Genomic DNA, 12,004 nt, shown 5'->3' on the forward strand with positions numbered 1-12,004 from the left:
TGGAGAACAGTATGGAGGTTCCTTACAAATCTAAAAATAGAACTGCCATACGACCCAGCAATCCCACTGCTGGGCATATACCCTGAGAAACCGTAATTCAAAAAGAATCATGTACCAAAATGTTCATTGCAGCTCTATTTACAATAGCCTGGAGATGGAAACAACCTAAGTGTCCATCATCAGATGAATGGATAAAGAAGATGTGGCACATGTATAAAATGGAATATTACTCAGCCATTAAAAGAAACGAAGTTGAGTTATTTGCAGTGAGGTGTGTTGGGAGCCAAGAAGTTTTCGCCATTAGAAGATGGCCGACACCCTGCTTCTCTTCCTGATTTTTGAGATAGAAGTTCGCGCCTAAAATGAAAGCCCGCGCACGCAGCACCAATGATGATTAGCCAAGTACTTCCCTCATTCTGAATCCCGCCCCCCTTTCTCTGCAGTGTATAAATACAGCTACCGCAGCAATAAAAGTTTGAGGCTTGATCAGGATTCTGTCTTGCCTCCATTCTTTCGCGTCTCCTGCCCTTCCCCCTTTTTTCAACCCCCACAGGTTCCTCCTCGGACTCACAAGGATTTGTCCTGCTGGTCGGGACTCCCGGGGACGCCCGGGGCCGTACACAGAGGTGGATGGACCCAGAGACTGTCATACAGAGTGAAGTAAGTCAGAAAGAGAAAAATATCGTATATTAACGCATATATGTAGAATGTAGAAAAATGGTATAGATGACCTTAATTGCCAAGCAGAAATACAGAGACAGATGTAAAAAACAAATGTATGGATATGAAGGGGGAAAGGGGTGGGGTGGGAGGAATTGGGAGATTGGGATTGACGCCTATACACTATTGATACTATGTATAGAATAGACAACTGATGGGAACACACTGTATAGCACAGGGAACTCTACTTAATGCACTGTAGTGTCCGAAGTGGAGGGGATATATGTATATGCACGACCGATTCATTTTGCTGTGCAGTAGAAGCTAACACAACGCTGTAAAGCAGCTATACCCCAATAAAAATTAATTGAAAGAAAAAAAAAGATCCCACATGCCACAACTAAAGATCCCGCATGCTGCAGTGAAGATTCCACATGCTGCAACTAAGACCTGGCACAGCCAAATAAATAAATATCTTTTAAAAATTTCCTGGAGTCCCTGTTAAAACTGAATTTCTTGTCACAATCTCCAGAGACTGATTCAACAGATTTGGGGGTGCTACCCAGAATCTGTGTTTAGAGCAATGACTAGCACATTGAATAAGTGCTCCATGAACGTTAGTTTTCAACGACATAACTGGATCCCGAATGAAGGAGCCACTGTCTTCTTCAATGCCTAACCCCACGGAGGGTCATTTCCAGACACCGAATGAGGAGGAACTTACACCAGTCTCTCTCAGACACACTCGGGGTGAGGCAGGGAAGCACAGAGCAGCCTCACATCATCATCCTGGAGCTGATTAATTCCCAGGCACAGTCGAGTCGTTCCCTGGGTGCTGATGAGAAGCAAGGCCAGGTCCTGCCAGTGGGCCACCAACAGGCTGCATTTCTCCAGGCTGTGGGAGGTGAAGATGCAAGGTGAGCCACAGCTATGCCCGGTTTCCTATCTCCTTCTCAAACTCTCAGTCCCTTGGGCCATACATCTGGGACCCAAAATCATGGAAAAGTTAAATTAGATAAGGAACATAATTTTCATGGAGGAGAATAATGTGGGTAAAGGTAAGATTTCTCTTTCTCATTCCTACTGACCTTCAGGGCAGATCATTCTTGATTGTAGGGGGCCCTCCAGTACATCGTAGGATATTGATCACACCTGGTCAATGCCAGGAGCACGAAATTACCCACTAGATGCCAGGAGCGTCCTCCCCTTCCCAAAGCTGAAAGACAAGCGTGTGTCCAGACACTGCCTAATGTTCCCAGTAGGGACACAACTGGCCCTCGCTGAAAACCACTGTGTTTGGAGGAGGCTGGCAGAAGCCTAAGGAGGTTGTACAAAAGAAGCTGATGGTCAAGGTGCCCAAGACCAAGGTGAAGGCAAAGCTGGCTGAGATGGAGCCCTAAGGAGAACGGTGAGAAGTTTGTTTAGAGACCCCCTTGCTCCACGAACAAGAGCTGATTTCTCCCCGTTTCTCATCCCTTCAAAGACAAGACGGCTACGCCCTTTCGAGTCAGTGCTACTCAAAGTGTGGTCCACAGTCCGGCATCACCTCAGAGTCTATTAGAAATGCTAATTATCAGGCCCCTCAATAGACCTGCTGGATCCTGGGGGTGGATTCCAGGAATCTGTGTTTTAACATGCCCCCTTGAGTAATTCTGATATACGTTAAAATTTGAGAACAACTGCTCTACACCCATGCATTTTTTTCCCTCTTTGCTAGTCTTTCTCTGTATTCTTTTCCTGCAGTGTTGACTCCTGTCCTCCCAATGAATCATCAAACCTACGCGTGATCTTGGGGACAGATCTGGAAGAGCAAAGACTTACCACAGATACTTGAGGTTGCAGGCTGAGTGCCTCAAAGTTCTAAAAATCATCTTGGACACAGTAATTCCTAGGTTGTTAGAGCTCAGATCCAGGTGGGTCAGCTTGTGGTTACCATGAAGCACGATGACAAGCTCCTTCAGAATCTTCACAGGAGACACCGACTTGCACCTGAGGAAGAGAGGCAGTGAGAAAGTTTGGGGAGAGAAGCCTGCTTCCTCATCTTTCCTTTCTAACACACACGTACACAACCTCAAGGATGATGTACAAGACATAAGAGGAGGGACTTCCCTGGTGGCGCAGTGGTTAAGAATCCACCTGCCAATGCAGGGGACACGGGTTTGAGCTCTGGTCCAGGAAGATCCCACATGCTGCGGAGCAACTAAGCCTGTGCACCACAACTACTGAGCCTGCGCTCTAGAGCCCGTGCTCTGCAACAAGAGAAGTCACCGCAATGAGAAGCCCACACACCACGACAAAGAATAGTCCCTGCTCGCCACAACTAGAGAAAGCCCACATGCAGCAACGAAGACCCAAAGCGGCCAAAAATAAATTTAATTAATTTTTTAAAACAAAAAAACATAAGAGGAGTCCAAACATTGATTTGAGTCATGGTACTAAAATGTTGAAAAGGCAATGTCAAATATGATCACTAAGCTCAGTTGGATGTATGAAGTCAGGAATCCATCTTCTCCCCACTCCTCCCCAGATCTAATGTAAGATGTCCTGGGGCTGCCGACACTCTTCTAGGGAGGTGACCACCCATCCCACACCAACCCAGAGAGGACTGGTGAGAACAACTCTCTCGTTTTTTTCTTGAACTTGTTTCTCCTTATCTTGAGAACTAAGTTATAGAATGAAAATAGAAGAAAGGAAAGAAGGAAGGAAGGAAGGAAGAAAGAGGGGAGGGGAGGAGAGGGAGAGAGGGAGAGGGGGGAGAGGGGCAGAGGGGCAGAGGGGCAGAGGGGGAGAGGGGGAGAGGCGGAGAGGGGGAGAGGGGGAGAGAGAAAGGAAAAGGACATCAAAGGCTGTTTAAGCCTGCCACCCGTGTATTTGATCTGGTTCACTCAACACACAGAAGTGTGAGGAAAAACATCGTCAACTCTTCTGCTCTTAAATCGTTGAATCAGTGCCTGCATCTGATTTTTAGACCTTGAGGCATGACCTTGAGAAAGGTGGAGGAAGAGTAGGATAGAGTTAGTTGTCCTAGACTCCAGAACATCTAACCAAATTCCATCTCAAATTCCACTCTAAGTACTACTTGCTGTGTCCTTTATCAGTTAATTTCTTCCCTGGCTTCTCCCTCAAGGTCGAACTCCACCTGCTAATTCTTCCCTATCTTTGGGCCAGATTTGAGAATCTGTCGTTTCTACTTGCAGCATGCTACAGGACCACTAAGTTTCAATCCCAAATTATGCTTCATATCCAATGTACAGATCTTTACTCAAATATCTTTCAGGTAGATAGGGAAGGCAGAGGGGGCCTCCCTTATCTAAAAGTGCAAAGCTTCCCTCTTTCCCACCCTTTCTGAGTTGAACTGATTTCCTTCTGCTTTGGGAGATGTCACCATCTCATATACCATCCTGATTATTTAAGTTTGTTTCTCCAACCCAGTGTAGGCTCCATGAAGGCAAGAATGACCTGTTCTGTTCACTGTTATAACCTCAGAACAGATAACAGATGCTCAATAAATATCTATTGAATGAATAAATGCTGTACCACAAATGACTCACCTTTCCTTAAGACACAGAGCACGTCTCATGGACTCCACATACCTTTAGCTCTTCTCAAACACTCTGCCCCTACCATGCCCTAGACATTTTCTATTCCTTCGTATTTGGCTCAAAAAGCACTCCGCCTTAAACGTCTTAAGGAAAAAGTAGTTTGTCTACATGTATCTCTCGTGCAAGACAGATTGCCCTTTTTCAGTTAAAAACATGAGATGAATTATTTTTTTGAGTCATCATTTTTAGTTTCACGGTGGTACCCTAAATATTCCATCTTCTATGTTTTGTGGGTACTTCCTCTCAGAAAATCACACTGTACAACTTTCTGCAGAGGTGATACCAGAACCCCCCATCTGAGTTGCCGCTGTGATACCTAAACTATTAAAGGTTCAGCTTCAAATACACCAAGCAGAAATAAAGGATGCCCTTTACAAGGGAATGTCATATACTAACTGAATTCTAACGCCATATTCATGACAAGAAGTGAGTTGCGAATGGCTCTAAAACAACGTGCGCTAGAATGGTCAAATCCCTTCTGACCAACTGGCCACCTACTGCCGCCGCAGATGGCCCTTTTTTTAAATTTCAATCTACTTTGCCTAATTAGTGGCTTCATGAATGTAAGTCCCTTTATTTTATTCTCCTGCGTACCTAGCTTACTTTCTGACCAATAGATAACTCATGGCAGTCATCAAAAAAAAGTGGGTTATTCTCCTATTGCATTCTTCAAACCGTGAGAGTCTCACACTTACGTCAGTTTTTGGAGTTTGCACCTTGGACTTCTCAGCTTATAACAGAGTTCCTTCATAGATGAAGTATTACGCTTGCTGTTACTCAGGTCCAGCTCTCTCATGTTCCCGCTGCAAAACACAGAGCAAATGTCCTCCCACTGATGTTTCCTGAAATCGGCAACCCCTGTCCTTTGTGAGGGAGAGAGAGAAGGCTGACGAGAGTAAATAAAGCTCAACCAACACCCAGAATATGATCTACAGGAGGCAAGAGAAGACCTTAACAAAAGAGACTCACTGGAGTTCGGAATATGAAAATGTGTAACCAAAAAAGCCTAGTTTGCACAACACCAGGTGTTTTATTCCCACAATCCTGAACAATTCTTTATGGAGGAAAGCAACCACGTAAGTGAGGCGGACCACAGGTATAATCCCTAAGCGTTCAGACTTAAAGTTAAATAGACTTAAGACAGATTCAGAGCTCTGCCTCTTAGTATTTAATCTCTGTGCTCCACTTTTCTATCTCCAAAATGTGCCTAGTAAAATTAACTCTCGGGCTTCCCTGGTGGCGCAGTGGTTGAGAGTCCGCCTGCCGTTGCAGGGGACACGGGTTCGTGCCCTGGTCCGGGAGGATCCCACATGCTGCAGAGCGGCTGGGCCCGTGAGCCATGGCCGCTGAGCCTGCACGTCCAGAGCCTGTGCTCCACAACAGGAGAGGCCACAGCAGTGAGAGGCCCGCGTACCGCAAAAAAAAAAAAAAAAAAATTAACTCTCATAGGATTTTGTGATGATTAAAGAAGATTCATGCAAATATTTAGATCTTAGAATTATTAGAATTCTAATTATTTAGAATTTCGCTTATGCAGTAGGCTCTCAATGTTAACAATAAAAGAGCAATACAGTCAGAAATTAAATTTTTTTATCTCAGATGAGATGAGGGAAGTAAAACAAAGAATATATTCTGAAAGCACCTGGAGGATATATAAAGTTCTACTCCATAGTCCAGAACTGTAACTGGTTAAAGTAGTTGTTTCCAACCTTAAGTGTACTTGTATGTGTGTGCGTGTGTGTTGTGTATACACGCCTGTACTTTCAGGTGTTTAACACCCCAGTTAATACTGATATACAGAGTTTAAAACCACCGAGGAGAAAAAGCAGTAAGAAGCTGTGCTGTAGAAAAGTAGGACATAACCCAACATCAGAAGATCTGTTAGGAACTTTAGGGAAGGTCTTAAACTTCCTTAAGTCTTAGGGTGGTCACGCATAAAGTGAGGACTGATGTCTGGGCATTAATTCTCATAATAAGTGGGATGATCCTTAGAAAATCACTTATAGTAACTGGCACTTACTCTCATGACCCAACAGCGAATGCTACCTATATCAAGTCCCCTACTTAACTTTTACGGATTCCAAATAGGACAAATGATAGTCTATGTGTATTGGACATTAATTACCCCAGACCCCCAAACCAAGCATCTTACTAATACTCCAATGTGGGTGAACACAAAGAAATTCATCTATTCAAAATCTTAACTTGTTCAATCCAAATTGGACTGGGGCTTCTTATAGATTTGAGGGTTAAACAGGAAAGGATCTGAGACATGAACAGCAGCTCCTGTCTCAAGATGAGAATTTAGAAAACATTCCCGGGACCTGAAATAAGTAACAGAACAGTCAGGTTTCCTTACCTTCCAGCTCAGAAGCCAGAAGTGTCAGTGATGGGATAAGGTCGTAGGAGAAGAACCAAAAGTGGCTCAAGTATTTTTAAGTTTCTTCTTCCAGGAGGACAAAGGGACAAACTCATCAGAACAAGCTTTAGGATTTTGTTGACACCACCGGTCCCACCCTGGCTCCAATGTATGCTCAAAGGGGAGGCATACAGCATTTTATTTAAGGTCTGGAGCTCTGAAAGGGAGCTGGGCTACTTAATAGTCACATTGACTAAGAAAATTGTGCTTTTATTCTGCCGTTTTCTCATCTCTGAATAACAATAAGAGATCCCCCTCCATTGAGTTATGGGCATTATTTTGACACAAGTAGGTGTTATAGTACAATGCCTGGCACACACACCTTCAACACGCAGTGCCTGAGATATAAAATCTACCTCTAAGTAGATGGGTTGGGTACCCAGGGAATCCTCCATGACACCTAAAGGAAAACGTTCTCACAGACTGGAGCTCATCTAGAATGTTTGGTCAACCAAAACCATTGATAACACAACCACAGACCCCCAGTTTTTCACAGAAGAACTTGGGCAGAGCCTGTGAAGATGAGAGAAACTTAGGGAAGGGACGGTTTTGCATTACTCACTCCAGAGTTTCCAAGGCAGAAGTTAATTTCGTCTCAAGGATGGGACCGCTGACAGAGCCTCAGCTTACGTAACTTTTGACCGTGCTTTAGGCAAAAGGAAGAAACCTGGAGGCGCTGATACCCATGAATGTCGAGATCAGCTTCAAGGAGGTGATTCAAAATCTGCCTCATAAAATTTTCGTCCTGAGTCTCACATAAGCACTGGAAGAACTGTAGGAATCCGAAGTGGACTGAGACAGCATCATGCTTCTCCAACCCTTCTGCCCAGTCTAATAATTCGACCATTACCCTGGGAGACATTTCACAGCGTAAAGTATCTTCTAGCTCTCTTGCTAGGTCTGTATTTAAAAGACCAAAGGATAAAAGAGCCATCTGACGCCAGCAGAAGTTTGTGTTAGCAAAGGCGTCATTCAGGAACACCCTCATCTCTTGATGCTTTGAGGGACCACCAAGGGATCCTCTTGTTCCCCAGAGCACATAAAACATGGCCCCCCAAAACGCCTGGAAGCCTTGGTGAGTGAAAGAAATGCACTCTTCACAGTCACTGACCTTTCGAAGAATATTCAACCTCAAGAGAGAATCAATAAAAGAGGCTTCCAGATGCCCTTGTTCCATGACCTCTTTTGCAAATGTGAAGTTTGAGAACCACATCCCCTCTGCAGCCAGACAGCACAAGGCTCTCCACTGTTCCGGCAAGCTCTGATCTGACAAGCTCACCTCCGCCGTGGCAAAGAAGCTGCAGAAAAAATAGGCGTAGATGCTGGTGGTGGTCTGTGTGGCCAGCCAGAAAGAAGGATTACTTGCCGTCTGCCACTTCAGGCTGGAACACACAGTCCAGCACACCAGGGGGGCAGAGCAGGAATCAAAAAGAGTTTCCATTTTTCTTAACCAATTCAAGATTTTATTAGCTTTGTCTAGGTCACCAAAGAACTTGATGAAATACTCCTCCCGGTCTCCCTCTGTGAACCCCGAGACGACAACCGATTCTCTCCCCAAGCTTCATGGATTCACTAACAAATTTTTAAGATCTTGATTACCACAGTCTCTGGTCGTTATCAGTAAGGTAGCTGTGGGAACCAACTCCTTCTTCAACAAGTGGAGTAGGATTCTGGCCACTGGGAGCTGCTGGTACCAGTCTGTACAGGGCGGGCTTTCGTACAAGTTGGAAGACACAGTCATTTCTTCAAAGCCATCAATGGCAAACAGGAGCCTCTCGGGATGACTCCTGAACTCTTCAATGGGGAGCTGAGAGTCAGGCCAGTCCCAGGAGAGCAGGCCAGCAGGCCAGACGGTGGTGTTCACAGTCTCTCCCACCTTGTGGCAGCTGATGTAGAAGACACAGGAGAACTGGTGCTGAAAGAGTATGCCCTCTGCCCAGTGTAGCATGACCTTCATGGCCAGGGCGGTCCTCCCAACACCCGCCAGGTCCTCCAATGCTACTGTCGGTGGCTGGGCTCCAGGCCCGCTCGGATGCAGTAGTCTCCTCAGCTCTCTGCGTTCCTGTGCTCCACCGTGTTGTGGAGATATATATGGTCATCAGGCCAAGGGGTGCTGTCCCACAGGACCAATATTTTCATCCTCATCTTCTCTCTGTATCTTCTTCTGTGAGCTAAAACAGAAGGGAGGCAAAAGAGATGGCCAAAAGGCACATGAAAGGATACTCAACACTGTTAATTATCAGAGCAATGCAAATCAAAACTATAACGAGTTATCACCTCACACCAGCCAGAATGGCCACCATCAAAAAATCTATAAAATCTATAAATAATAAATGCTGGAGAGGGTGTGGAGAAAAGGGAACCCTCCTACACTGTTGGTGGGAATGTAAATTTGTGCAGCCACTATGGAGAACAGTATGGAGGTTCCTTAAAAAACTCAAAATAGGGCTTCCCTGGTGGCACAGTGGTTGAGAGCCCGCCTGCCGATGCAGGGGACACGGGTTCGTGCCCCGGTCCAGGAAGATCCCACATGCCGCGGGGCGGCTGGGCCCGTGAGCCATGGCCGCTGAGCCTGCGCGTCCGGAGCCTGTGCTCTGCAGCAGGAGAGGCCACAGCAGTGAGAGGTCCGCGTACCGCCAAAAAAAAAAAAAAAAACTCAAAATAGAGCTACCATATGCCCATTCCTGGGCATGTATCTGAAGAAAACCATAATCTGAAGAGATACATGCACCCCAATGTTCACTGCAGCATTTTTTATGATAGTCAAGACATGGAAGCAACCTAAATGTCCCTCAACAGGAGTGGATATATATATATGTGAATCACTGTGCTGGATAACTGAAACTAACACAACATTGTACATCAACTATACTTCAATTTAAAAAGAAAGTGGAATTTAAGATTAAATGGAGTCCCAGGATGGCAGCTACGTGGCAACCGATATGGAATGGAGAAGGATATGCGGCTTCTGGAAACTGTCTAGAAATTATGACAAGGGAGCCGACTGATTCCTTGATATGTTTGATGGTGTTATGCTTCCCAAAGAACTTTGGGATGATGTAATGGTAGTTGCATAGAAAGTTAAAACAAAACAAAGCAATGATTACCTCAAACAAAAATAGAAAATGGGGGCTTCTCTGGTGGTGCAGTGGTTAAGAATCTGCCTGTCAATGCAGGGGACACGGGTTCAAGCCCTGGTCCAGGAAGATTCCACATGCCACAGAGCAACTAAGCCCGTGCACCACAACTATTGAGCTTGCAATCTAGTGCCCGAGTGCCACAAGTACTGAGTCCACGCACCACAACTACAGAAGCCTGTGTGCCTAGAGCCTGTGCTCTGTGACAAGAGAAGCCACTGCAATGAGAAGCCCATGCGCCGCAATAAAGAGTAGCCCCCGCTCACCGCAACTAGATAGAGCCCACGAACAGCAACGAAGACCCAACGCAGCCAAAAATAAATAATATTTTTCTTTTCTTTTTTTTTTTTTTTGCAGTATGCGGGCCTCTCACTGTTGTGGCCTCTCCCGTTGCGGAGCACAGGCTCTGGACGCGCAGGCTCAGCGGCCATGGCTCACGGGCCCAGCCGTTCCACGGCACGTGGGATCTTCCCAGACCGGGACACAAACCCGTGTCCCCTGCATCGGCAGGCGGACTCTCAACCACTGCGCCAGCAGGGAAGCCCAATAAACTAAATAAATTTTTTTTTTAAATAGAAAATGGTTCCCCTCAAAAGTCATGTGTAGTGGGCTCAATAGTGACCCCCCCCAAAAGATATATCCACATCTGAATCCCCAGAACCTTATGTGACAAAAGATGTGATTTAAGGACCTTGAGAGGAGAAGCTTACCCTGGATTGCGCCCAATGCAATCAGATGTATTTCCATAAAAGAGAGGCAGAGAGAATTCCGAGACAAAAGAGGAGGCCATGTGACCACAGAGTGGGAATTGAAGTGATGCTCCCACAACCCCAGGGATGCCAACAGCCACAGGAAGCTGGAAAGACGAAGGACCGATTCTCTCCCCAAGCTTCTGGAGGAAGCACAGCCCTGCTGACCCCCTGGTTTTGGGCATTTTCTCTCCAGCACTTAGAAAATAAAAATAAACTTCTATTGTTTAAGCACCCAGTCTGTGTTAGTTTATTACAGCAGCCCTAGAAAATGAACATAGCATGTAATCCTGATTAATTACATGGCTCAGCACTGACTTATATCCACATGACACTCAACCCCTGTTCCTCCAACTTTTATTGGAGAATAAATGAGAAGAGATACTTACCTGCCATGATGAGTCAGCAGATAACTGATGGAAAACCTAAGAAATGGCAGTATATGTTCATCACTTATGAACACAGAAATAAACAGCCGAAGTGGCGGCCAAGAGAGGCTGTGGTCGATTCCACAGAAGTCCAGGGTTGGGCAAAGCATCCATGCTTTTCATTGCACGTTTTGCATTTTTCTGTGATTCTTTTTGGATTATCCACAAGTACAGCATGTATTTCTTTGATGCACCTTACCTTACTCCATCACAGTAGGTATTAGTTTGTCCGTGTGAAAAATCTCCACGGTGCCACCCATACAAAAAAAATACAGCTACATTACTCACAATAGCCAAACTATGGAAGCAACGTCAGTGTCCATCAACAGGTGAATGGATAAGGAAGATGTGGAACACATACACAATGGATTACTGAGCCATAAAAAGAAAGAAATTTTGCCACTGTAGCAACTTGGATGGACTTGGAGGGTATTATGCTCAGTGAAGAAAGTCAGACAGAGAAAGACAAATACGATACAATATCACTTATATGCGGCATCTAAAAAATGCAGAAAAACTAGAGATAGTAACGAAAAAGCAGCAGGCTCACAGATATAGAGAACAAACTAGGGGTTGCCAGTGGCGAAAGGGAAGCAGGGAGGGCTCGTAGAGAGGGTGGGGGACTGGGGTGTGCAAACTATTGTGTGTGAGACAGGCTACAAGGATGTAGTGTGCAACACGGGGAATATTGCCAATAGTTTGCAATAACTGTAAATAGGGTGCAGCCTTTAAAAATTGTGGGAAAAATAAAAAAAACACATATACCTATTAATGCAACACAAAGACCAGAAACAGACACTGGTATCTCAGACCTTGGAGGGGACCCAGAGGAAATGTCCAGTTTATGGTAACCTATTCCTCAGTAGGCAGCACAGGAGAACAGATTGGCAAGTTTCTGGCAGACTATAAACTGAAGACAGTTTCAAAGGAGGTGGCCAATGTGGACCCCATAAAATGAATGTTCCGTCCAGCAATTTGTCTGTAATCATCACAAAGTAGGAGCCAAACC

The 12,004-nt window shown here is 45.3% G+C and overlaps 1 protein-coding gene across 1 annotated transcript; it reads right to left on the reverse strand.

Moving 5' to 3' along the window:
- Positions 1-1,380: 1,380 nt before the first annotated feature.
- Positions 1,381-10,963, reverse strand: NLRP13 (NLR family pyrin domain containing 13). Its single transcript, XM_027097229.1, is given in 6 exon segments — positions 1,381-1,555; positions 2,482-2,649; positions 4,958-5,125; positions 7,278-8,752; positions 8,755-8,852; positions 10,957-10,963. Coding segments are annotated over 6 exon segments (2,091 nt in total).
- Between the last annotated feature and the right edge of the window lie 1,041 nt (positions 10,964-12,004).

This window comes from Aethalodelphis obliquidens, unplaced genomic scaffold, assembly GCF_003676395.1.
Source record: "Aethalodelphis obliquidens isolate GAN/ISIS:26980383/991018 unplaced genomic scaffold, ASM367639v1 scaffold113, whole genome shotgun sequence".
Classification (NCBI taxonomy): domain Eukaryota; kingdom Metazoa; phylum Chordata; class Mammalia; order Artiodactyla; family Delphinidae; genus Aethalodelphis; species Aethalodelphis obliquidens.